The sequence below is a fragment of the Cebidichthys violaceus genome, unplaced genomic scaffold (assembly GCF_023349555.1).
Source record: "Cebidichthys violaceus isolate CVI_PGR_0920_01 unplaced genomic scaffold, fCebVio1.0.p SCAF_1, whole genome shotgun sequence".
NCBI lineage: Eukaryota > Metazoa > Chordata > Actinopteri > Perciformes > Stichaeidae > Cebidichthys > Cebidichthys violaceus.
This window is the reverse complement of record NW_027176262.1, coordinates 7,912,959-7,939,479: the sequence shown is the minus strand read 5'-3', so window position 1 is coordinate 7,939,479 and position 26,521 is coordinate 7,912,959. Positions and strand designations below refer to the sequence as shown.

Below are 26,521 nucleotides of genomic sequence, written 5' to 3'. Positions count from 1 at the left end.
TTTTTAAGCTGGCTACATTTGGTTAAATGCTTAAGATTTACAATATTGTTTTGCTAAATCACTCTTGATCTGCCTCTCTCATATGTTCAGAGTGTGTGAATGGCAGTTATGGGCAGGGGTGTGTCCAGCAGTGCCAGTGTCAGAACGGAGCCCTCTGCGACCACGTGAGTGGAGCCTGCACATGTTCACCTGGACATGGAGGCACTTACTGCGAAAAAAGTAAGATTTATATTGTTTCTGATTAGTGACTGTACTATTCCCGATGGTATCTTATGTGACAAAAGTGAAGCTATACAAACTTTTCTACATGTTTGGAGTCTTTTTAACCTTTAATCAATCTTTAACATCCCAAACATAAATAGTTAGAGACTTGAAAGATTGACTTCAGGTCCACTTGGCACTTTTTATTGAATTCATTTGAACAACAATGCTAATATTAATGTACCAGAGAGTATTTTTTGAAAGTCCTGTGCATCTTTCACTAAAAGGTGTGTTTCTGTTTTCCTTCTAAGTATAAAACCTTCTTAAGACTTAGGACACTCCTCTCCATTGCATGTGAGATTACTAGTCTTAATACACTAGAGGGCGCTGCAGGACAGTCTTCTGATTCACAGTTTGAGCGATTCATCCAACGGATTTAATGAATCATCAGATTGTCCATGTAATGTCATATGAAAACCATTTTAATACCACGCAAATCCCGAGATTCTTATTCGTCATTTTGGAGTAGATAGACTGTATTTCACAGGCTGCAGTCTTTTCAAGCATCCTGCCACAGGAAAGCTTTCATGTAACTAATATTATTCTCATCATATTTTTACCGAACTACAAGACATACCAACGGTGCAAGAGTCTTAACAATGTAATAGATTTGTTCTTGATTATAGTCTTTGACTTGAAGTGGCCTCATGTTATTACAAAGTGTAAGATTTAGTGTAAAGTGTACTACCAGGCCCAGAAATTCATACCACCTCCGTAGTACACGGGGCATCGTAAATCATGGCCATGTCACACTAGAACAGAGCTTCACATCCCTAGCCATAACAGTCTAATGGCCTCAGACGTAGACGTCACTCTGATTGGACGTCACATGTGGAAATAAGGCTATCGGTCTGACCAGATTCGGTTTTCTGAAGGCCTTTTCTCCTCAAACAAAGGTGTCCAGTTTCTCAGTCTTCTGCTGGGCCTCTTCCTTCAGGAAAAGTCAGGAAGAGGCCTGTGCTGTGAGAAGGACCAGATCTCGCTTAGTTCATCTGTTTCACAGAATTAAGATGGAAAGAGATGACTCTCTCTTGTCAGTGTTGGATTCTAGGTGGGCGATATTCGTCCACACAACAGTTTCAAGTGCAAGAGCTTGTTGCTATGGCAAAATGCATACTTTCACTGAGCATTCTTGTGGTTGATGCTAAACATTTCACTTGGGTTTTGTCAGAGGAAACAAGCAATTGTGCTGACATGGGTCCTGCAGACCAGACCACCTCTTTAATTAACGTGAATCGTGTTCCGTTTTCTGGTCTGCGGCTTTGATGTTTGCATCAAAATAGTTAATTTGGTCGCAGTAAAAAGAACTCGAACATCCGCGCTTTTGTCAAAGAAACAGTGTTGTTTTGTTGCTGTTGTGTTGACCTCTTCCAGTGTATAGACCCTGAATGGAACCAGGAAGTTCTATTCTATGTTCTCTCTATCCGCTCTATTTCTGTGGTCTGCTCTCCCCCGGCTGTGTGGTCCCTGGACCTGCTTTATGGGCTGACAGCAGTGGCTCTTACACAACCAGGGATCTGGAAATAATCCGCCTGTCTTAAAGAGCTCATTTAGTCTGGAGATGGAGTCTTTCAGCGATGGCACAACGTGTGTGTGTGTGTGTGTGTGTGTGTGTGTGTGTGTGTGTGTGTGTGTGTGTGTGTGTGTGTGTGTGTGTGTGTGTGTGTGTGTGTGGTGAAGGACTGAATCCTCTGTGCCTATAAAAAACAAAGACTCAGAGGGAAGAGTCTTTGCTTACAAACACTTACAGACACTGTCCTAATATCAGATGACGGATTGCTTCTCTGTGTTTAATATGGGAACCAGTCGCCCCCTGCTGGCATAAACAAATAATAAACGTTGCCATTCAGAGGTGTCAGTACATCCCCTGAAGAGTAACTGTAGAGTTTGTGTGCTCCAATAAACTTTGTCTGCTGCATTTGAAAAGGAAGAAAAGTGTTTAACATGTTGAGGTGATTACTGTGCCAGGAATAAAGACCTCATTAAAGGGGTGCATCACTCATCTAAGATGTTTTATGTTTATTTTTTTATCATCATAGATGCGTTGAGCGCCCGCGTCATCTGTTAATAAATGATGTTTCAGAGGGACATTCCTGAAACATTTTCCCGAAGGAAAGAATGATGTTGCCATGGTGTCAGCGATTGCTATCATAATAATAAACAGAAGACAATAAACGATTTTGTTACAGGACTACCACAGACCTAATGTACAGCTGGGTTAAAATGACAGCATCCTCAGTGGGCTGGCTTTAATAACATCACAGCCTAACCACTACAGAGGCAGGCAAAGACGTCACGCTGTCAGCGTGGGAACACAGCGATGGCCATGCCAGAAACTGCTGAGCAGGAAGGATGCTTTTCACAATTTGAGGCCTTCAGGGCGAAAAAGAAGGAGTGGGACAGCATCATCAACTGGAGCAGGAGAAAGGAGTGTATGATGCATAAACTGTAGGGAAACACCCCGAGTACTGTGGCATTTAAAATACATAAAACCACCAAGTTACACACTTCTGTTGCGCTCCCAATTTGTGGCTTCCTTTGGTAACATGGTCCACTGCTTTCCTTAAAAGAGGTAGCGCATAAATTTAATTTAAAAAAAACTGCAGGCTGCTGCAATAATTGGGACAGACTCTACCCAAACCCTTACCAGATTTTCTCACATATTACTGCAATAGAAAAAAGAAAGAAATGTCTGCAACCGCTGTCAATCACTCAAACTTTGTCAGCGCAAAGAGCAGCGCTCCTGTGAATAAAAACCAGAATGGAAGAACTTTTTTTATTGCAAAATACAACTATTATTCTTAAGCTGGGAAGTGATCTCTACAGTGAGAAATTGAGCGATCAAAAATAGGCTGTGAATAAACACAGTCATTCTTTCCTGCTCTGGTGAAGTCATGCTTACAGACAATATTTAGGTCCCAGTGGTGGAAAGGCTCATTCATCCCGCTGCCTCTGGTTTGGTTCTTGTGGATAGGAGGCAGTATGTTTACCAAACTTACTGAGTGTCAATTGACTCTATGCACACTTAAACAATCTCTCTGGCTCTCCTCGGGAATGAGAAACAGACTCTTACACTGGCATCTCCCTGCATCAGCAGCGATACTGTAGGTATGTGTGCATGTGTGTTAGGGGGGCAGAGTAACCTGGCTTTGTTTTGCTCTGTTTTGGTGGGGCCTGTTGACTCAGCAGGTGCTCTAATTACCAGCTCTCTGTGCCCCCTCTACCCCTTAAAACAGAACGGCCTCCGAGCCGCCGTCGACTTTGATGTGGACCAGATCCACCACACATGTGGGACATGAGCTCACTTAACGAACGCAGACGCTCTGCAAATGAACAGCCGCTGCGTGGTACTGCAATTTGATATTGGTATTTCCAGTAGGTGGTAAGACAGAGAGGGAAAGTAGGAGGAGAGATTGAGAGATGAGGAAGGGAAGAGAAAGAACAAAAAAACTAAAAATGTTGGCATCTATCTAGACCTTTTCCTGTCCTCTTCTGTGAAGCTGCCAGTTCTAACCAGTCGGATGTTTTATCTTGGCCCACAGTGTGCCCGGACGGCTTTTACGGTCTTGACTGTGGCCAGATGTGCGAGTGCAGGAACGGTGCCCGCTGCCACCACATCACAGGAGCCTGCCTTTGCACCGCCGGCTGGGCAGGACCACACTGCATTCTGGGTAATGGAAGCCACATCATTAAAACGGGGTGTGAGGGAGGCCCTCACTGCAGCCCATCACGACATCCTCTCCTTAAACACAACTATGATGTGTTTGTGGATAATTATCTCTATAATGAGACATTGCCAATGACTTTATTTAGGGATGGGTAAGGGTGGAGGAAGGAGGGACAAGAGTGCCCTCTGGCACACATGGTTGAATTGAGGTCTATTCTGGATAAATGCACCCACGTGCTTATAGCGATCAACATTAGGAAAGGGAGAAGACTCTTTAGTAGCTAACCAATCAGTGTTCTCATGCTAAAGTTTCATGCCGCTTGTTTTAATGAAGCCAATGAAATGCCCACTAAAGTTCTTAGTCTGTCATTCTGCAGTCTTATTCAAGACTTTCCTTTTGCCACTGCCATTTTGTGGTCCTGACTACTTCAGCCGGAGTCAGCAGAAAGCCACTCGCAAGACTTAATGATGCATCTCTGTCATTAGTTCATTTTCCCCTGTCTTAAATGTCCAAATGTCATCTTAGACTTTCATCATTAAGGAGGCGTTTACAGTATGTGTGAGGAAAATGTCTCAAAATGTCCTTAAGCTCTGTTCGTGTCATACATTTGCTGCAAATATAAGCTGCAGTTGCATTTTAAGTCAACACTGGCTGTCTTCGGTTTGTATTATGTTATCGTGTATGTGTGGTTTGTGTGGGTAGAATGCCCAGACGGTAATTTTGGGGAGCAGTGCAGTCAGACCTGTGAGTGTCAGAACGGAGCCAGGTGTGACCACGTCACTGGGCGATGCAGCTGTGCAGCAGGGTGGACTGGAGTCAGCTGCCAACTGTGTGAGTAGCTAATCACTCAGCATGGCAAACCCTGTCAAAGGTTTTGCTGCTGTTTTCTTAAAGGGCAATACCGGTGGGTTTGCATGTCTTAGCTCATGTAATACAAATAACCTATACTTTACATCACAGCTACCCATTTTTACAAACCATACTACTGTGTTTTGGAAAGTTGGATGTATTTTATCTGCGGTTTTCATGCGATATATTGATTCGTAGACCTTTTTAAATGAGCTCGACAAACTTGATGATACACAACTTGGGCAAGTCTTTAAGAGTCTGATAGTTTATTTATATATTCTATAAATCAATGGATAACAATCGCTACCTACAACTGTACAGCCTGTTTCCAAAAACGGTCCAAAAAAGCTGAAAAAGCAGACATTTTGTAGTCAAAGAGCCACAATTTGGAAATCGCAATGGTATCGTCCTTTAAAGGCACTATTCAAATGATAATTTCAGAAGTTTGAGATCAGTAGAAATACCCTCCCGGTTTCTTGCATGGGTATAAACATATGCACATAAAATTGAAAAGAATTGCACACCTCAGCAGTAAAAACATGAAAGATAATTGGTCAATATGAGCATCGGACAGTGTGTGAGCTACTCCCTCCTAATTGTCGACTTTCAGCGGTCTCATGTGCAAACCCATACCGAACCGATAATGAGAAGTGATTAATAGACATGACCATGGGGCACTGAGCAGAGGTAGAAAAGAGAACTAGAATACTTGTACTCAAGTAAAAGAACTATCACTAATAAATAGGTTCCAAAATAGATTGCATTAAGTGTACACAAGTGGACCAACATCAGCGAGACCCTTTTGGTCCAAACCAACAGACAGACACTCTGCAGTGTGTGCATACAAGTGATTATCAAAAACATAAAGATACAACTGTTTTCCTTAGTGTAGCCTGACAAGAATTAACCGGAAAAGAGACAAAAATGATCAACAATAAATAAAACAAGCTATGGACACCACGGCGCTTTTAGAATCAACAGTAGAATAAAAACATCACCGAAGCAGACAACGTGGACATGTAAACAATACAAACTTCACAGCGGCTGCAGCCACTAACACAAAGCAAATTAGAGACTGCACAGTTTTTACACACCGCAAAGTGCACACACTGCATTTTTACTCTGTGATGGATGTGACATGAAGTACAATTCTTGCAGTAACTGTAAAAGTAATTTGTTACTTCCGCCCCTGGTACTGAGCTAGATAGATGGACATGGTGCTGTTGGATAAACAATTATAATTAATAATCAATCTCACATTGATACAAATATCATATAAGCTTAGTATTTACATTAATAACTTTTAAACAATTGTGTGCATTATTTTCTTAAAACCCATTCATGTCATTAACTGACTATACTGTACTGTGCTGTGTGTGTGAGTTCAGCCTGTCCCGCAGGACAATATGGGGAACACTGTTCTGGTCAATGTCTGTGTCGAAATGGAGGCTCCTGTGACAGCACGGCTGGCCATTGCTCCTGCCCGCCCGGCTGGACTGGAGCCGCCTGTGAGTTAGGTGAGTCCTACAGCACGATGTATTACATCGGGAGGAAGCGAAGGGAAACACATGACTCTTAAACTATTCCACCTCTTTAAATCCTTTCCCTCTCTCCTAGAGTGCGAGGAAGGACGTTATGGAGAGAACTGCACTGAAGCCTGCAGCTGTACGAATGGAGGGAGGTGTGACAGAGTGACGGGAAGATGTGTGTGTCTGCCAGGTTGGATAGGAGAGCTCTGTCAGTCAGGTGACTTCACATCAACGCTGTTGCATTACAGGATATTAGTTCTTATTTAGCATTTTTTTTATTGGTATAGTACATAGTTTTATATGTAACCTGTTTTTTTCCTGCCCCATTGAGATGTATAGATACATAGTCAACTTGCCATGCAGCAGCTTCCCTCTGCGCAGCATTTACATATATTTTCATGTAGCATCACCAAAACAAAAGTGAAGGTTTACTTACACCTTGCTGGCTCAAAACACTTGGTGCAATTAGCCTCCGGTAAATAATCATAAAAGTTAGTATTTCATAAAGTGTTGTTCTCAGAGTTTAAGTGTGTTGTCTGAATGTGTACGTTTCTGTCTTTTATTTTTTGGAGCCTGTTCTAAGGGATTCTTTGGAGAGGGCTGTGAGCAGAGGTGCGACTGTGTCCGCAGTTCAAGTTGCCACCATGTGACGGGCCGCTGTGAGTGCGAGCCAGGCTGGAGGGGAGCCAGGTGTGACAGACGTGAGTGTGTTAAGGGGCAGAGGAAATTGAAACAGAATGAAAGTGGCAATTGAGGAGCGCTGAACATGAGAGAAAACTGGCTGATGTGTACCTGCATGTGCATGTCGACACACAGCCTGCCTTCCGGGGTCCTACGGCGCTTCCTGTGCCCAACGGTGTCGGTGCCAAGCCGGCGTGTCCTGTCACCATGAGACGGGGAGATGTGGGTGCCCAGCTGGACTCACGGGGCCTGGCTGTGAGAAAAGTAAGAATGACAAGAAAACATTATATTGTAAAATAAGTCTTTACTGCACGAGTATTAATTTGTAGCATTTTGATTTGCTGTAAAAGGCAAACTCAATTCTTGCACAATGTCACGACTGGTAATTGAGAGAGCCTTGGCACATGGCTAACATCACTGTCATGCATTTAAAACCATGGCTGACATATGGGCTTTGTTGATAGAACACTGTCATCCCGAAACGCACCACTCCCATCAGCATGGGAGTAAAGTGATCACCGAGAATCACTCCGTTAATACTGATTAAAATTTCTTTTCCTTTTTTTTCTCCTGGTCCTCCTGGGAAAGATTACCGTTTATTCTATTCCAGGAAATGCACTCTGCACCGGCACTAAACCCTCACTGTCACAGGACTTTATGCTAATGTTTCATTATGTAGACCATACCCTTTAAGACTGTATACGACCAGCTTCAGCGCTCCTTCTACCGCCCCCCTTCACCACCTCAGCTCCCTTCCTCTCCTCACACGCTCCCCAGACATCTGATAAATGTTACACACCAGTTGCCAAGTAAAACAGAAGGCATTGTTTTTGTCTCCTCGGCGGCGGATAAGGGCCTTTGGAAGGCAGACATGCATAATGACAGCGCCGTAATTGCCTCTTTAGTCTGGAGTCCTTGCTTATCTGTCCCCCACGCTGCCTGCTGCTGCCTGACTGAGTAACTGAGTGCTGCGGTCTCACCCGAAAACATGTTCGGTTCACAGATTCATCTTGTTGGCCATGACTGATTGTCTGTGGACTCCATTCATTATTGTGATGAGTATATATGGATGTATGCAGAAAGGCTGTGTGAAAGAATGTCGCTCTGCCTCCATTGGGGTTCGGACAACAGAGAGGGGAGTTGGGAGTTTTGGTTTTGTTACCAGTCAATACTGAATGCCCCAGTATGTTCACAGTAAGAGGAGGGAGAGCAAAATGGCGCTACTCTTTGTTCACACAAACTACTGTAACTTTTCACTAACTTACCATTTACACTTCGCTAACAGTTATGTAAAAAGAAAAGGTTTTCTTATCAAATAACCCTACTTCATAGCTAGCTAGCTAGCGTTAGCTTGCCAGCTAGCATTACTGTAGTTGTGGAGCTGTTAGCAAAACTATGTAGCTTAGTTAGCATAGTATAAAGAGAGTCATATTTGAAAGTGAAGTCATTTAATGATAAAAAAGACACATTACAAACTAATAATCTAAGTGTGGAATTCAAGTAATTATTTTGAGCAAAATACTGAAGATAGTGCATTCAGAAAGTATTCGAACCCTTGACTTTTCTCACATTTTTTTATGTTGCAACCTTAAAAATCCTTACTTAATACCCCATACAGACAGTAAAAACAGGAGGTTTTTGCAACTTCTTAAATAAAAACAAAAATAAAATATCACATTGATATAAGTATTTAGGCCCTTAACACGGTACTAGTTGAATCATTTTGGGCTGTAATTGCAGGCTCAGGTCTTCTTAGGTATGACGGGACAAGCTTTGCACACCTGAATTTGTGAACTTGCACTGTATATGTTTAACACCAGCCATTAATATTCTAATACTTATTGAACACGGTATTATCAACTGACCTATGCATCTATGAGTTATAGAAATATTCTCTGCATATCATATGCTCACTTCTTTCTAAATTTAAACAAATACTCCCACTGCTGTGTATATGTGATATATTTCTGGATGTATCATCTCAGCTTGTCCTGCTGGCATGTTCGGGCAAAACTGCAGCAAGCTGTGCCAATGTTCGGGAGATCAAGAGCAGTGCCATCCTGTGACGGGGAAATGTAGCTGCCTACCTGGTTACTACGGGGCACGCTGTGAGCTACGTAAGTGCAATATGTACCATTCTGTAGTAAAACAGGGAGCTGGGAGGGAGAAATGCGGTAGCTGTGTATACATTTGGCCCAACTTGTAGATTTCCATTGAAGTCAAAGTCAGTTTTTATTGATTGACTGAAATGTTCATATTTTTACAAATAATTCCCTTGTTACTTGTCTGCTGTATCCTGGAAGTAAAATACCCTAAAAATCTCAGTCAAATAACAACGATTGACCTTTTCCCCCCATCTTCAATTCCCTTTCCGACTCATGACTATGGTTTGTCTCCAGGATGTCGAGCGGGGACTTTTGGGCCAAACTGCAAGTCCAGATGCAGCTGCATCAATGGTGGTCGCTGTGACTTCAGGACTGGAAGCTGTTACTGTCCTCCTGGCTTTATTGGAGCTGACTGCAGCTCAAGTGAGTCTAGAAACCTTGCACCTGTATGTACTCCACAATGAAAGTCCTTCTGCACCCCTTTATTATCATTATTGGGAGTTAGTGTTTTAGGGATGTTGGTCATTTCAGTTTCCTCGTTGTATTGGAGAATTCTGACTTAGAAAAAGAAGATATTTATCTTCATAACGTTTGTGTGAATGAAGACATGTTTATTTATGCAGGCTGTCCGAGTGGGTACTACGGGAAGGACTGTGCGAAGCTGTGCTCCTGTGGGGAAGGAGGGCAGTGCCACTCAGCAAATGGGAAGTGTATCTGTGCCCCTGGTAGGATGGGACAGTCCTGCCAACAAGGTAACACTAAAACAAATGTATTGCTTGTTTATGCTTTTAGCTATGACACACCAGTCCTTGTTGTTTATGATCACTGACAATTTTACCAAGTTTATTTGGTGCATGTTATGAGAGTATGAATCGTTTTATTAGTCAAGTTTAGTCCAAAATGCAAGGCAGTAGTACAAATATATTGCTTATATGAATAAAAATACGGGCGGCTCTATATGCTCTGTGACTTTGTGTCTGACAATAAAGAGAGTAAAATACAACTATTTGTTGAACGCAAACAGGCCATGGTGTTTGTTCTCTGGACTAATGCAAGATGGAAAGCAATGGATTGAAGTGGACTATTGATTAAATATTGAATCAAAGAAAATCACTGGGCACAATTTTGCTACACATATTTCAGCAGGTAATAACCATCAAGTATTCAGTCAAGCCATAGCATAGTATAAATATTATTTTATATTTGAAAATGTATAAAAGGAAATCTAGGGGAGCTGCACAACTGTAGGCCAATAAGTTTTATTTTACTATTTGAGACATAAAACTGCAGCCATAGCCTATAGGATCATGTCTCCAAAGCCAATTGTATGATATTGTGAGGACTGGACTATATATATATATATATATATATATATATATATATATATATATATATATATATTTATTTTTTCTACAATTTCTTAATTATGTTATTGTCAATATTCACTCATTTTTTTCTATAGAAAAGATTCTATTCAATAAATGTTGCTTGTTTATACCTCTTCTGTAAAGCATTACATAGAGGAGCTTTCCTCTCCACTTTACTCATTGAGTTGATAACGTTAAAGAAATTAATTTAACAGAAATTGCAATTACATGTAAGCATTAAGACACTCTCGAGTTTAAACAAACCATGTGTTCATATTAAAGACGGCTTTAAATTCGTCATTAAATCAGTTTCCAGCTTGTTTTAATATCTTGTGATCGGGGGCCAACCACTTCCTCTGGATGAAATCAGAAATGTACACATCACTTCCTCATGCAAGCATCGTCAGATCTAACCACCTGTTAAAATGCACCAGAAAACAGGAAATTATATCTACTCTGTTAAAAAAAATATAGTTAGATTGTCAGTAGTTAAGATGTGCAGCAGTAGTGATATTTAGTTATTAGTTAGTAGTGAAACAAAAGTACTATTAACGGTAAAGGCAGTAGGGTTGAAAGTATTCACCTTTTTAAGGCCAGAATAAATCACTACTGAATTACAAGAGGCAACTCATTGTTGAACTTCGATTCAAAATGCATCATAGATATGAAACATAGTTTGTTTCTAGCTTTTTATCTTTTATCCTTCTCTTGAGCACACAACGAGTCACCACTGTGGCCGACATGCATCAGTGGCAACCACTGGCCCTGATGAGTTCTTCAGAAATAGGAAGCCTAACTGGAAAGTGAGAAACCACTAAAAAAGATGGAGCATTTTTCAACATTGCTCGCTGTATATTTAAGTAACAAATTCTCCATTTCCTCAGTGCGGGGCCTCTGATGATCACAGGGCTGTTTTACTGGGAAACAGAGGCCGAATTTGGCTTTCTTAATCACTCTCTTTATCAGCAATTCAGCTGGATTGCAAGCGGGGATTTCCATTCCTGCCTGCGCTAAATGTCCTCTCCTTTACTCTCCTGCATTGGACATACCACCTCTTAAGCCCCTCTTGTTGAATGTTTACAGAAACCTATAAGTAGCTCGTTCTCTGTGTTCTGTGTCGCTGGATTTGGCAAGGAAGCAAATAAATAAACAGGAAAATCAAAGACTGCTTGCTTATTGTTTTCCCAATCTAAATTACCCAGAGAAACATGATTACTCTTTTATATCGGTGCCAAATTAGACTGCTTTGCCATCTCTTTAATGAACTGTTGCTTAAATAAACATACATTTGGTCAGTGCAATCTTGTATAGATATGTGTGTGTGTGTGTGTGTGTGTGTGTGTGTGTGTGTGTGAAAGAGACGGACAAACTGCACTGTGTGTTGTCCGTGTGTGTGTTACTGATTGCCGAGTAGAAGTGAAGGGGCTGTAGGTTTTGTCTTGTCCTGATATTCTCTGAATGTTCCTTTTAGCATGTCCTAGGGGGCGCTACGGCCTGCAGTGCAGAAACACATGCAGCTGTCAGAACGTGGGTCTGTGTGACCCCGTCGACGGGTCTTGCAAGTGTGGACTAGGCTGGACCGGACCCCGCTGTGACACTGGTACAACTTCACTCGCAGTACATTCTTATAATAAGAGTTCTGCTGAAATGAAGATGTATAACTTAGTTTGTGTGTGTTCGTGCAGCCTGTTCACAGGGAAAATATGGGCTGGATTGTGCAGAGGAGTGTCCATGCCTCAACGATGGGACCTGTGACCGTTTTACTGGCACCTGCAGATGTACTGCTGGATTCTATGGCCACGCCTGCCAACACAGTATGCAAACACTCACACGTAATATACGAACACTTGGTAATAAGGTTCCCAGTGGCCTCACTGACACTTGTAATGTAATGTAATTTGAATGAACTTTGATACAACATGATTACATGACCATTTCTAACCATATGCTGAAACAAGTAGCCTCAACCATGAATTCACTGTCTTGTGTGTCTCTTAGAATGTCCACCGGGGTTCTTTGGAGTGAACTGTGCTCACATGTGTGACTGTAAAGTGGGGCACACATGTGGCCATGTGACAGGCCAATGTGTGTGTCCACCAGGTTACTATGGCCCACAATGCCAAAGACGTGAGTATACACACACACACACACACACACACACACACACACGACTATCTGCTAAAATCCATGAAACTACATCTAAACATGTTCGGTGGGCTGCCAGAAAGGGAAGGTGGGTCAAAAATCCTATGTAAAATTCACAGAGAGATTTTCATTGAATTCAACAAAGTCCCCTTTAAAGAAAACAGATATCTGTATTTGATAGGGGTTTGAGCAGAGAAACACTATGAAGCACACATTCTCACACGTCTGTGCACATTAATAAACAGCCACCTGGATGCCCAGCTGCAATAAGACACGGGCAGATAGGAGCATACAGTACATGAATAAGAGATTTCCCAGCAAAAAAAAAAAAAGAGTGTTGTCTGGCAGGCAGACAGACAGACAGGCTAGTAGGTAGGTGGGCAGGCAAGCAGCCTGGTTATTTGATGAGAGACAGGTGTTTCCCCGACTGCTTAATGCATTCCTGTTACATCCCTGTGCCCTCCTGCCTGCTCGCGGGGCTCTCAGCCGCTGTGTGAGAGCCTAAATGGCCACTTCAGTCCCAGCAGGAGCTACAGTATGACTGAGCATTGCAGACCAGCTGCAGCCACAGGCTCCAGAGACAAAGCCTGGCTCTTGTCTGTGTGCACTACATGCACTTGTGCACACGAGTGGATCCGTTTTCTTAACTACATGCACTTGCATCTGTTTGTGCACAAACATATGAACTGCACTCATGTGCAGAAACTTCAGGAAAGGGGAAAAGATTTTGGCATCAGGATTAGCTTGTAAACTGGATGCTTGTGATACAATCCAGTCGTGCACGTCGTCGCTCAACTCCATCTAAGGTCTCCAATCTCAATGGAATTGCGAATGGGACTGTCAACAATGAGCAGTGCATGGAAAAGAAAGTCTTGGCCCTCCCCGGATATCCGCTGGCTAGAACAGAACCACTCATTTTAACATTTAAATGTTGCTCATCATCACTCATTCATCATCAGGTCTGGATTTAATTATAAGGGGCATTGTTTAGTTAGTAAACGTATCCTTTATATGGAAAGTGATCATGTGAAAGTATGCCAGTTGACTTTATGCATCTAGTTTATATTGTGTATGTTAATGAAGACAATCAAAGAGCTCCTAACTACAACCATACATTTTATTTTCAGGGTGTGAATCGCGCAGGTTTGGACTGAGCTGTGGACAGTCCTGTGACTGTGCTGGCGATTCCCCATGTGACCCATCGACCGGACGGTGCCTCTGTCCCCCAGGAAGGACAGGACAGCGATGTGAAAAAGGTAGAGGTCGCCTTGAGGGAAACATGCTTTTAATGTTTAATGTTTAGTAACCCTTATGCCGGGCTTACAATACAATGGCGGTAATCAAACATGGTGTCAATGATTATTCAAATTTGAAAAGGTGATACTTTCTGTCTTGGATTTCATCATGTTTTTTTTTTTTTTCTTTAAAATGTAACCGGTTCATCCCTAGTGTGTCATGCACACCGTCTCCTTTTTTAAACCTCTCTCTCTCCCCCTACCACTCTGTCTGTTCTGTCTCAGACTGCGGTGGAGACCGCTATGGGCCGGACTGCTCCCTGCCGTGTCAGTGCTCCCACAGGGCCCGCTGTGATGGGCTGAGTGGGCGATGCCTGTGCCCACTCACCTGGCTGGGCCCCACCTGTAGCGAAGGTAACCCTAAGCTAACCCTATTCAAAATCATTTTCATTTCATGTTAGGGAAAGTTCATTCTGTGATCATTTGAGCACTGAATTGACCCAACATGGAATGAATATTCTTTGATAGATGCTATTTTCTGATTTGTTTTAAGTCTGCCGTCGCTTTTATGGGAACTTTTCATGTTTTTATGTGTTTTTTAACTGTTATTATGTTTTGAAGTCTGTTATCTGTGTTTTTATGCACGCTGCCATCAAGATCAGGAACCCTTATGAAATAGATTTAAAAACTCAATGGCTTATACTGGAGAAAATAAGGTGAATGCTAAAACACACACACACACACACACACACACACACACACACACACACACACACACACACACACACACACACACAACTTGGGTTGTCAAGCTAAAGCAAAATGGACACACACACACACACACACACACACACACACACACACACACACACACACACACACACACACACAAGGTCACAGGCTGTAAAGCTGAACCAGCTTTAGTGAAATACTGTGTCATGAAGTGCGAGAGGCTGAGCCCCATCACTCTGTGTGTCACCCTGTCTCCCTCAATAGCTGCTCCTGTCTCCTGACAGTTATTTTAATCTGCACCCAGCATGGAGTCCGGCTCGAGGCTGTCTTCGTTTTACCTCCTCAAAGCCAAGCACACGGGAGACTACGTACCAGTTACTTCTCCAAAACCCCAGAACATTTGCTTTTGATTTTTAAATAGTGCTGATGTCTTTCTTGCTTTTTTTCCCCCCCTTTCAGCACTGCTACACCAAACCCCAGCACCGTTGAACTTTTCTGTGTCCCAAAGAAAGAGAAGAGCAGGCAGCAAAACCACATAACCCAAGCTGAGGCGCAAAGTCCTGACTGGACGTTCGAACATGGGACTTGGCTCTGTGAAACATTACACAGATCATCTTGGTAAAAGGTGATGCAAGTAACATTATGTTTTTGTGAAACTGGCACTCCATCCCTGAGCCTGGAGCTCGAGGTAATCATCACCCAGTGGACCTGGCATGTGAGGGGGCCCTCAAAAGGACCATAAACCCTTAACCCTCCCCAGACTGTCTACGATTTAAAGTCCAGGGTTACAAAGACGTCTTAGCAATACACACAAATACCTGCATCACATTTGTGACTATTGCTGATGGAAAGCGGTTCATTTGCTTTCCAGTTTTACATTTAATGAGCTGTTTAAGTTTCCCTCTTAAGGGCATTTGGACACGATGTGACTGAATCCGATACTCTCTAATCACTGGAGAAACTTAATGGTTAGCATAACCAAATAATAGAATACAAAGCATATTTCTGGTTACAATCAAATGCCTCTAAAACTGATTTAGAAAGATATGGATAACTTATTTACTCATTCTGGAAAATAAAACACGGACATCTACACATACAAGGACTGCAGGCAAGTTAGCTACAAAAATATGGTTCAATAAGAAGACAGTTTTTTCCACAAAAAAGTTAAATTACATCTGACTCCTTTTCTAGAAATCCAGAATCTATCAACATGCGAAGCACAGTTCTCGCATCCTCATCAAACTATTATGTAATTTACTTCCATCATACAGAAGGAATGGTATTACCTACATATGTCTTATGTGTGCGTTTATTCCAGCACTTATAATTTCATACGGAAATATTATCTTTTCATTTCACACATTTGCTTTGTATTTTTTGTGAAACTGCATCATTTCCCGTTAGAAAGTAACTCAGATCATTGGTTTGTTGGTTTACAGATTACTCTAAACTTTGACAAGCACAAACTCACGTTAACTTATTTTATTGGCCCTTTACAAATGGAAAATTTCATTACAGCCACGCTCCATTTATTAGCATTGATCATTGGGTTTTCTTGTTGCAATGCGCCGTGCTGGTCACAAAATACTGCAGGCACAAACCTTGCATGCATTGCATTTGTTTCAGATCAGCAGCTGATACAGAGTTTGGGAGTCGTATAGTAAATGATCAAATTGATGTTAATACTTTTTTTCTGCAGTACTTGTACACATTTATTGCTGCACAACACTAGAAGCCTTTTTTTAACAACAAGATTAGGCCTTCATCACTACTGTTACCATACATGTGTATTTGATTTAAATGAGGGTGTTCCTTGTTTTGCAAAAACTATTTGTTTTATATCTCAGGTCAGTGCCAGTTATCATTCGTAACCTACTGTGCTCATTTCCTGGCATACCTATGTCAGTGGTGCTACATTGATACATTTTGCTGTGTAAAATTGATAAACTACATTTTTACAGTCACCTTTTCAACAGTCTTTTTACTATCCGTGGTTGTGTTTGGACTCAAACAAAAAGAAAAAGCCTCATGAACCAAATAAATAACGACAAAAACATCTGTGGACACCTGCTTTTAAACGTCTATTTTGTAATCTTGTGCTTTGAATGCAGCGTTGCATGGTATTGATTTCTGTGACCCCTGAGTGGGGTGGGAGGGTGCAGTAAGGTGTGGTAGAGAAAAGGGGGGGGGGGGGGGGGGGCGAGGTTCCAGCTGTCACAGAGACCAATGGGATCCTGTGTGTGTGGATATGTCAGTGTGCGAGGCTACTACCAGGCATCTCTCATCAACCAGCGAAGGGTCAAGCATTAAGGCCAAGCCTGCCTTCCTGACAGTAGTGCAAAACTAGCTGGGGGTGTGAGAGGCACCTGAGCAGGGTGCACTGGGGGTGTAAGTTGTGTGTGTGCCTGTTCTTCACTGTGTGTGTGTGTGGTGTCAGTGTCAGAAAGAGCATTCTCTCCCTGAGGCATTTTTCAAGTGCGCTGGAGCATATTCTCCTCTATCGGCCAAAGGCGGCTGAGGGCTGGCAGAGGCAGGCAGGTGCCTGGACCAACCCTGCGCCCCAAATCCAGCATCCCTGGTGTGAGTGATGGGTGAACGGGTCCGGCTAGCAGAGGATGGCAGCCCCCCCACCCACACCCACACCCACTCTCCGGTGTGGCTGATGGATGGGGGGGCCGCTCCGGCTTGCCCCGTGTTGTGACAAGCAGCAGATGTTCTCCAATAATGTTTATCGGCCAGGCCTTCATCTTCAGATGACGCACACCTGTTTCCAGTCAAACAGCCCCGGAGAGGCCATCCATCTACAAAGCCCTGGGTGGCCACTGCACCGCTGGATCAGCCCTCCACCAGAGGTGGAAAGCGTACCAGCCTATTGTACTCAAGAAAAAGTACTGTTTACGTTAAATATATATTACATTTTTGTATCTTTAGGCTACAAAATAATTTGCATTAGATGTCAACTTATAGACAGACAGGTGTACAGCAACAAGACCCATTCTGTCCAAATGAACAAACGGACACTCTGCAGCCTGTGCATACAATTTATTATCAGTCTTCCTCGGTGTAGCCTCGCAGGAATTACCCAGAAGAAGTGTCACAATGACCATCTATCTAACAAACACAATCGACAATAAACGTCATACTTCTCATCTGAAGAGTTCAGTGTGTTGTTGTACTCACCTGTCTGAACGGCACCACGAAGTCCTCCACAGTCTGCGCTAGCTCCAAGTTGATCTGCTCGTTCCTTCTTCTCTGATAAGAGGACCAATCCACTCGGCCTCTCTGCCCCAGTATAACCAGTCTTCTCAGCCTCTCCGGTCCCACATGCGCTCCTCGAATTCAAAAAAGTCCTCACACACCAGGCTGAAGGTTCCTCCGATGTTCCTCGGTGGAACGTGTTAGCCGGACCCATCGTGCACATCACACAGTACAGGTCACGAACACCGTGTGTGCGTCACTTTGCGTGCACGCCGATTAGGCTGAGAGCGCATTACATTAATTAAGATAGATGCCATTTAAAAAAAAAACTATACTGAGGTCCAATAATGCTACTTATAACCACACATGTGATCCATAATTTGATTGCACTTGCCTCAAAGTAATAGCCCCGGACGTGAAATCGCCGGCCCATGAACGCACACGTTCAAAACAGATAATTTCCGGGGTGGGCCACACGTGTGTGTGTGCGTGTGTGCGTGTCCTCTCTGGAGCCTCGCCCACCTGTGGCCGCAGACACACCTAGACATAGCTACCATATGTCTCGCTCCTATGGATGGTCGGGCCTTTTGCATGTCTGTGCTCATGGGCCAATCGTCTCATAGTCCGCCCATGCTTGTGATGAGAACATTCATTATTAATAGGATGAATAGGATATAGGAAAAATAACATTACGATTTAATAAAAAAAAATTAAAAAAATACTAAGTACACAAAACCTGTCTTTGTTACAGTAACAAGAGTAAATGTGTTACTTCCACCACTGCCCTCCAGACATAATGCTGGGTGCCACAGCAGACAACTGTGCCACAAATGAACAGCTGACATGCCAAAAAATATAACATGCACAGTAGATAAAGTGTGTAGCAGGGGTTTTATTTTTTTATTTTTGTTAGATTTAAGACGGTCATTGGAAAATGAGCTGATTCAGACATCATTTTGGTTTACTCAAAATGATCTCAGCATTTCAACAGCCACTTTTGTTTTATTACAAGCACATGAACAAAGATGCTCTTTGTGCTAAAAGGCTTTTTTAGCCTTTGGGGGGAGGCTTACTGTTGTTTGCATGCTGGCTCATCAGGAGTGCAGGAGAGAGAGAAGGGTGCAGGAAACTGCAGATGAAATAGCCCGTAAAAGGTAAGATCGCATCATGGGTACTTTTTCGCCGTAATTAAGCATAAGCCACTCTTTGCAAAAGAGATTCTATCACTTAACTGCCTTCAAGTCCCAGAGATCATTTCTGCCCCTCTGCGTTGAACCAGATCTCCCAGAAGGCCACAGTGTTTTGAACTCCAGCTGACAAAGCTGTTGGCTCAGATAAAAGAATGAGAAGGCAAACCACTTCAGCACGTCCTGCACCATTTGTTAGGTTGTTGCCTGGAAAAATAAATGTTAAACGTCAAGGCTGCACTAAGATATGTATCAAGGAACTCTCCCACACTCTGGATCTGTGTGGTGGAAACAAGGAACTTTTATTTAGACTCTTCAGCATATGCGTGTACTTCAGCAGAAATAATTACCTGCCCTGATCCAGCTAGAAACTGTATATATATAGTATTAGTTTTCATTTATTATTATTTATTGAACAGGTGAAATGTTAAAGTTGAACTAGATGTAAGTTGGTGTACATTAGTATATTCACCACTGGATGGCGCTCAATAGAGAAAAAAGCATGGAGCCACTGAATGTACTTCTGATTCAACTGGGTGCATATGAATAAATGGCTCACGTATAATGAACATAATAAAGTTTATATATTCAGATTGGCTGATAATGAATCAGAATCAGAATCGGTTTATTGCCAAGCACGTTTGCACCTACAAGGAATTTGAATGGGACATAACAATAACAACAATAGTAATAGTATAAGACATAATTAATAATTAACAAATATGAAAATGTGCAATAAAACAAACAAACAAATTAAGAGTACCTTAAAATAAGTCTGTTATTAGAGTGTCAGGTGTATATTTAAAGAGAAGAGTTGTGCAGGGATATGCAAATGTAATGTAATGTAAGAGTCAGAGTCAGAGTCAGCATACAATTTATGTTTAAAGTGTTTCAGCAGAACCACAACCTTAATCTGCTGTACCCACCCCCTTACAGATGCAGCCGAAGGCCCCAATTTACTAATCTACTTTATGAGCAAAGAATGAGATGATTTCAATAGCAGGCTCCGAGTGGGTTCTGCCACCACGCCTGCCCTGATTAGACTGGTCATATTAAAACCATGTGCTCGACTGCTCTGCTCTCTCCTGGTCTGGGACTTTGCTGAGTGTCCATCAATAACACTAATGACCCGTAGCCTCCAGGGAGAAAAACAAACGGCGTAATGAAACCGCAACCTTAAGCTCTGCTGCTTTCTAAGAAGGAGAGGGCTTGAGTGAGGGAAAAAAAGGACAAGAAGTTAAGTGTAGAAGAAGAAGAAAAGGACAAAGTCTGACTGGCCTGCACTCATCTGCTCTGCACACACACACACACACACACACACACACACACACACACACACACACACACACACACACACATTCAAGGGAGGACACAGACAGAGGAGGTGCTGCCATTATTGTAAACACAACAAAACTTGATGTGATGATTTGTGGAGTCTCCCCACCCCGAACACACTTCCCACTTGTGCCAACTGTTAGCAAGCACCACTCCATACCATCCCTTCCTAAAGGCTTCACTCCCACACCCATCCATGCCTCCCTCTCCAGAAAAATGTTTCCCCTGGCGTCTGAGTCAGCACGGGTGCCAAGTCAATCAGTGTGAGAGCTGCCAGCTGTGATGGCCTCTCACTCCTGGGGGTGTGATGTATGTTCCAGCGAGGGGGCAGTTACATGCCACACAGGGTTGGCTGCGTGAACGGGTGGCAGAGGAGAGGAAGGGAGGGTTGGGGTGAGGAGAGGAGAGAGAGAGAAGGAGGGGAGGAAAGAAAAAGAGGATGGAGGCTGAACAGGAGCAGTAATGAGGCCTGATGGATTCTGAGGCTGTGCCAGCTGCCCCATTAGCTGAGTGGCTCCAAGCCCCACAAAGCGTTGCCCACAGTGTGCCCACCCGTCCACACACACACACACACACACACAGACACACACACACACACACACACACACTGTAGGGACACAGCAGCTTGGGAATCCAGCCCCTTTGACACACACACACACACACACACACACACACACACACACACACACACTTCACATTTACCTTAAACAGATTGCATTGACTAATGCAGACTCTTCTGTCTGACTTCCATAGCTCTTTAAACACACACTTAGACACCCATGCACACACTCATCCAGCGGCCATGCCAGCCACACTTCAATACACACTGAGCCCTTTATGAGAAGGTGTGGGTTAATGACGGCAATAACTCGTCCCAACGTGTTGATTAAGTGTGAGAGGATACATGGGTGACATTGGCATGTGCTAATCAACGCTGATCAAACCGGCACACGCACAACAGTTAAATGTGACGCTGCCAAACTCACCCGGGTGCCCTTGTCGCACCACTCCACTGCCCACACACAATGACATTATACACACACTGCTGTCTATTCATAATATTTTGGTGTTCTTTCAAGAGGCAGTGCCTTTGGACTTTTGTTCGGGGGAAGTTCTTTATGTAGGTGATGTAATTACATGGGCAATTTGAAATGCAGTGGGGGCGTGGCCACTGAGGGTGGGGGGTGGCAAAATACTGCAGCCGAGTTAGTTCCCAGATGTAGTCAAGGTATGTTTCCTGTTTCTTAAAAGCTGGTTGCTGCCAGATAGCTTTATTGCACCTGCAGAAGGATGAGTTGTTGAGGGAAAGACAAAGGTGAGAAGACTTATCATCTCTGAATTTGCTTCTCTTATTTAAAGTTTATGCTAAAACTCACTTCCTTTAAAGTTTTTTTTCATGTAATATCAGGCTTCTCATTAGTATAAATGGCATAAATAGGATGAAGCACAAACGTATACTACAAAAATAGCAACTAATAGTTCCCTCAATAGCAATGGATCAGCCATTGACTATGTGCATTGTAAAAAGGGGTGGCTTGTAGAGAAGGCTTTGCGACTGGATACTTTACAGTTTGGGTTCACTCTGACCACTCTCCGCTCTTTTCATCGATACATTTCTAAAAACCCACTGTATGTATACTACCTGCTCAGCACCAAGCAGACAGACACAGCCAATGACCAGCTGGTGAACATAGTGGAGCATTCAGGAGATGAGAAGTTTGATATGTCCAGGAGTTAAAACAAAGCTGTTAAGAACAGTGACTAAAATTCTAGGTAGAAACAGGACTCCAGATGAATACGATGTTCTTCCTTATCTGCTGGATGTGTAAATAACAAGTTCACCATATCAACTTAAAAGGTGATGATATGTCAGTGTTGTGTTCACAGCTTGTTTCTGTCGTCCTCAAGTGGACAAAAAAATCAGTAACTGCGGGTTTAATGCAGGTCCTGGATTAGCAGACACAAATCTAAGTGAAAAGTGATGCTTTTGCATGACTGCTGACAACTTCACATAATCATATAAATGAGTCCAGTACAGGTGGCAAAACTCATACTACAAACAAATTATCACTGCCACTCCATTATGGCTCTGGCCTGCGCCATCGCTACCATCACTGCAGCTGACCTCATCAAAGCTGGACGACCCGTGCTGACCTCATCAACACTGCGTGACCCCCTGTGACCTCATCAAAGCTGGACGCCCCATGGAGTCCTGAGGGCTGACGACAGGCCCTAAGAAAACACCCCATCCATTAGGGTGCCAAGAGCACTGTAAATGTGTAGTGTCAGCGCCAGCCATCTTCACTGTCATGCCCAATTCTCCAACCCCCCACCCAAGCTCACTCTCTGGACAATGGAGCCGCTGAACCTCCAACCCTCCCAGCCACAATGTCCGCCCACGTCGGCTGGCAGCAGTGACAGAGGGGGGTGCCGGATGGGGAGGCCTGCTGCAGGATGGGACTCTTATTGAGCGTTTGAGCGATGAGCCAGGTCATCACATTTACCCAACTCATCCATCATGCCCCACAAACGGACACAAATAAAGAAGACACATTCCTGCCTCCGCTCCCACTACCACATTCAAGCCCTCTCCAGCCTTTTCTCTCCTGCTCTCGCTCTAGGCGAGCCAAAGCCTGGAGAAGAAAAAAAGAGGACCAGAGTTCAGGCTCTCGCTCACTCTTGGAGGCCATGGGAGCGCCAGAAGAAAGCGCCAGGTGGTTTTCTGACTCATGTCTCTTGGTAAAAATCTCTGTATGGGCCAAGCTGATGGGCAGCCAGAAGGACTGTATGTGGGGAGGTGTGACGGAGATGGGAGACAAAGGGTGAGTAAAATGTAAAGTAGAAATAAAAGAGAGAATGGAAGACAAGTCAATCCACATTGTAGTCCTTTATTTCTTAGTTGTTCCTCCCACAGTATTGAATTGAAATGCATAACAGTTACATTGTAGAAAGCATTAAAACAAAGTACCTCAACTTGCTGATTACTTTTTAAAATCGATTATAAACAAAACAACGACATAAACAAACCAAACAAATCTGGTCCCTCAAAACGGGAGAATAAATGAAAGTAATCTGTTATTTATCATAAGTTTGGCACAAGGGATTAACATGAACCGAACGTCACACAAGCTTGCAGACAACCGTAGAAAATGTCAGATACAGATCTTACCAGACCAATCATGCGTTTATGGAGAAATTATACCTGGCTTTTTTTATTACTCATTCTTTATAATGTTTTTCATTTTTTACAATTCAATCATTAAATTGTCATAGAAAAAAAAAAACCTAAGTAATATCTACTCATCGACCGGTTCCATTAGAAGAATAAGGAGTGAATTGTATGTTTAATACTATCCGGCACTCAAATGTAATCTACAAACCCCATTGAACTCTGGGATAGGCCCGGTGAGGAATCTCCCCTTCACCTGGGCTAAGAGCAGTGCTATTCAGTAAACAAACTACAGTTTGCCAAGAAATAAATACAATTCTCAACATACAACAGCAAATAACAACAACAACACCAACAAAAAAATGAAAACAAAATCATGATTGTCTAAAAATGAAAGACACACGAGCATGGAGTAGCTAACGACTAGCATTCAGGCTATTTAGTGGTATTGTTGGCTGACTAGAATGGATTCAAGGGTTTGGAAAAAGACATATGCCCTTTACAGAACAACAATTAACTTCAGCACTGGCTACTTATTTCAGTAAAAAAAAATGGTGTTTTCTTCTCTTCCACTAAAAAGACAATCTATTTATATCCTTTCACAGATAGCGCAGGCGGGCAGGATGGAGTGCAGTGGAGAACAGTTGGTAGACACTGTACAGTGCTATGATTGTGCAGACACACGCAGCTATGAAAACACAGATGGGAAACTGGCCTGATTTCAGTTTAACAATTACTTTTTTTTATTTTGTTCTTCAATGACTTCAGTGATATTAAAGCACTGTTAGCACTGTCCTTACATGGAGCGGTTTTCATTTGAACTGAGGCTGCTAACCCCACCCTTCATTTTATCATCAAGTACATGTATTTATGAGAAACACCTGTGGATCTCTAGGGGGGGTTAAAGGGAATTCTTGTAATATATTTTAAAGATACTTCTGTCAGATGAGCCAGGGCTTTATGCACAATGAAACATACTAGGCTGAAACTGGCTGTCTTAGAGACACAACCACACTCACCCTCTCAGCTTAAAATGTTCTCCTTTTCTTCTATGTGCTGGGGAATAAATGCAGTTTAGCAATGATATCAGCACATCTATCTTCCATGTCCACCAGCTGCCTTTGCTGTGCAAAACATAGAAATTCAGCAGAATAAATACAGCTATTATTACTTATTATTATTTTCACCACAATCACCCTTGCTCATCCTGGTTGGTGTTAATGGGATAACTAAATTTTAAGGTCTAAAAGGGACATTTTTCTCTCAATCTCTTGGGAGGTTTTTGGGGCTTTGCTGGGTTCTGCATGGACAGTGACCCTGCTTTGTGTGTAAGGCGCTCCGCTCAGCAGTCAGATGGGCCGTGGTTCTGCTCAGCAGTCACTCTGTGGACGATCAGGGGCCACCGCACATAGCCCCTGCAATGGGCTCCCAGTGCCATAGGTCAGGTTTGGGGGTTGAAAGGTGGAAGGAAAGCGCAAATGGGGTGTCATCATACGTGACTGAGGGACTGGATGGCACTGGATTCAGCAGCAGCCCGTGCCAGACTGTGCCACATGGTGGCGGGGGTGTGAGAGGCTGGGTGGAGAGAGTCCTTTTCAGCCAGAGACAGCATCATGGCGTACGCCTGGGAGAGAGGGAGACAGATTACGTTTAGCTACCATGCTTAAATGTAAATATGTAGATAAACATGCAGGCATGTGAAATGTCAAGGCTCAAAAGTAACAATTTCATGATTGCCCAGGTACAGTATAATACAATATCGGGCTAGTTCATTTAGCAACTCATTTGCCAGGCAAAAATAATTAAACACATCGTTTTTTTTCCAGAGCTGATGATGGAAGTAGCTAAGGGTGAGCCATTTCCAATCATCTCAGTTGTAGGGTTGCTCATACCGATCGGGCACTCGTGAGAAAATGGCGGCATTTTGGAAGCGTTAAAGGCTGTAGACAAATCTCCAACTGTGTATTGCGCATTATGCGCAAGTTTGAGTGCGAGGTGAATAAAACAGGGTTGTTTTTCAAAGACAATTAACTTTAGTCTTTATTGTTATTTGATAGCCACTAATAAATACAACAATTTGTATTGGGATAAGTAAAAAATTACTGTGGGCAATCACATTTCTGTCCCATTTCTGTCCCAAAAACACATTAACGCTGAACCCTGATTGTCAATGTTTCTTTTACCTGAGACTTAGATTTCCTAAAGAGTGGCTGTTTGACCTCATCAGTCAGAGAGGGGGAGCCAAACGATCCATCGTCCTCATCTCCGTCACTCAGCTCGCTCTCCTCCAGCTTGCGCATGTCCGAAAAGTGACGAATATGATCTAAGGCTGAGTAGCCACTCTGCTCCTCCTTATACCTGGAGGTCAAGCAGAAACCTGCTGTCAAGCAACTCATCATGATTTAAACAATGCAACATTTAGTTTTTAGTTGTTTTTGAATTTACCTCCGAGGAGAGGTTTTGCAGTTGAGGTTTAAGTCGTTGGGTCCACTGAAGTCCATTTCGTCTTGTACGATGTCATCACTGAGGCTACTAGGAAGCACCTCGTCTTCCTGTTTCACAGGGATGTTGCTAGGCTCCTCCCCTTCTTCTTCATCAGCACCAAGCTCCTCTGCTTCCTCGTCCTCCAGGTCACGTGACCCATGGCTGGCCATCAGCGGCTTCTCTTCTTGAAATGGACCATTTAACCTGCAGAGCAGGAACATTGATTAGATCAATACAGCTTCATAGAGTACTACATTCTAAGGAAAATTAAATGACATCTTCCTTATTAGCTGTATGTTTCATAAATACACTCCTTTTATGTTGAAGAAAGTAATTAAGAAATTGAGAATTCCTGTGGTACTTAAATACATAGGGAATATGACACAGAGGTCTATATATAGGTTAAATACAGTTACTGGGTGCTGGCTTTTGTCCTTTGTTTTTGGTTTTCTACACGTTCTTGTGAGAGTCCTTTCTTTATACATACAAACACAAGGGAGCATATGGGATAAAGAACAGAGAGAGTTGGGTCTAAGGCAGGACAAGGCAGCTGGGATCGAGAGGGTCGGAATC

The 26,521-nt window shown here is 43.0% G+C and overlaps 2 protein-coding genes across 14 annotated transcripts in view; one reads left to right on the top strand and one right to left on the bottom strand.

The window, feature by feature from the left end:
• The window catches only part of egfem1 (EGF-like and EMI domain containing 1), a 55,947-nt gene extending 39,308 nt beyond the window's left edge, over positions 1 to 16,639 (top strand). Inside the window, exons 23-38 of the mRNA XM_068708946.1 lie at positions 91 to 219; positions 3,804 to 3,932; positions 4,632 to 4,760; positions 6,167 to 6,295; positions 6,396 to 6,524; positions 6,880 to 7,008; positions 7,124 to 7,252; positions 8,974 to 9,105; positions 9,388 to 9,516; positions 9,717 to 9,845; positions 11,932 to 12,060; positions 12,146 to 12,274; positions 12,459 to 12,587; positions 13,733 to 13,861; positions 14,126 to 14,254; positions 15,032 to 16,639. Coding sequence (XP_068565047.1) covers positions 91 to 219; positions 3,804 to 3,932; positions 4,632 to 4,760; positions 6,167 to 6,295; positions 6,396 to 6,524; positions 6,880 to 7,008; positions 7,124 to 7,252; positions 8,974 to 9,105; positions 9,388 to 9,516; positions 9,717 to 9,845; positions 11,932 to 12,060; positions 12,146 to 12,274; positions 12,459 to 12,587; positions 13,733 to 13,861; positions 14,126 to 14,254; positions 15,032 to 15,111 — 2,018 coding nt within the window. The 3' untranslated portion in view covers positions 15,112 to 16,639. The remainder of the gene's footprint in view (positions 1 to 90; positions 220 to 3,803; positions 3,933 to 4,631; positions 4,761 to 6,166; positions 6,296 to 6,395; positions 6,525 to 6,879; positions 7,009 to 7,123; positions 7,253 to 8,973; positions 9,106 to 9,387; positions 9,517 to 9,716; positions 9,846 to 11,931; positions 12,061 to 12,145; positions 12,275 to 12,458; positions 12,588 to 13,732; positions 13,862 to 14,125; positions 14,255 to 15,031) is intronic.
• Positions 16,640 to 23,167: 6,528 nt separating this feature from the next.
• mecom (MDS1 and EVI1 complex locus) overlaps positions 23,168 to 26,521 on the bottom strand; it is a 130,940-nt gene continuing 127,586 nt past the window's right edge. For all 13 annotated transcript variants that reach the window (XM_068708817.1, XM_068708868.1, XM_068708833.1 and 10 more), the window contains 3 exons: positions 25,910 to 26,152; positions 25,648 to 25,822; positions 23,168 to 25,088 (listed from right to left, as the gene is read on the bottom strand). In XM_068708817.1, coding sequence (XP_068564918.1) covers positions 24,954 to 25,088; positions 25,648 to 25,822; positions 25,910 to 26,152 — 553 coding nt within the window. In that variant the 3' untranslated portion in view covers positions 23,168 to 24,953. The remainder of the gene's footprint in view (positions 25,089 to 25,647; positions 25,823 to 25,909; positions 26,153 to 26,521) is intronic.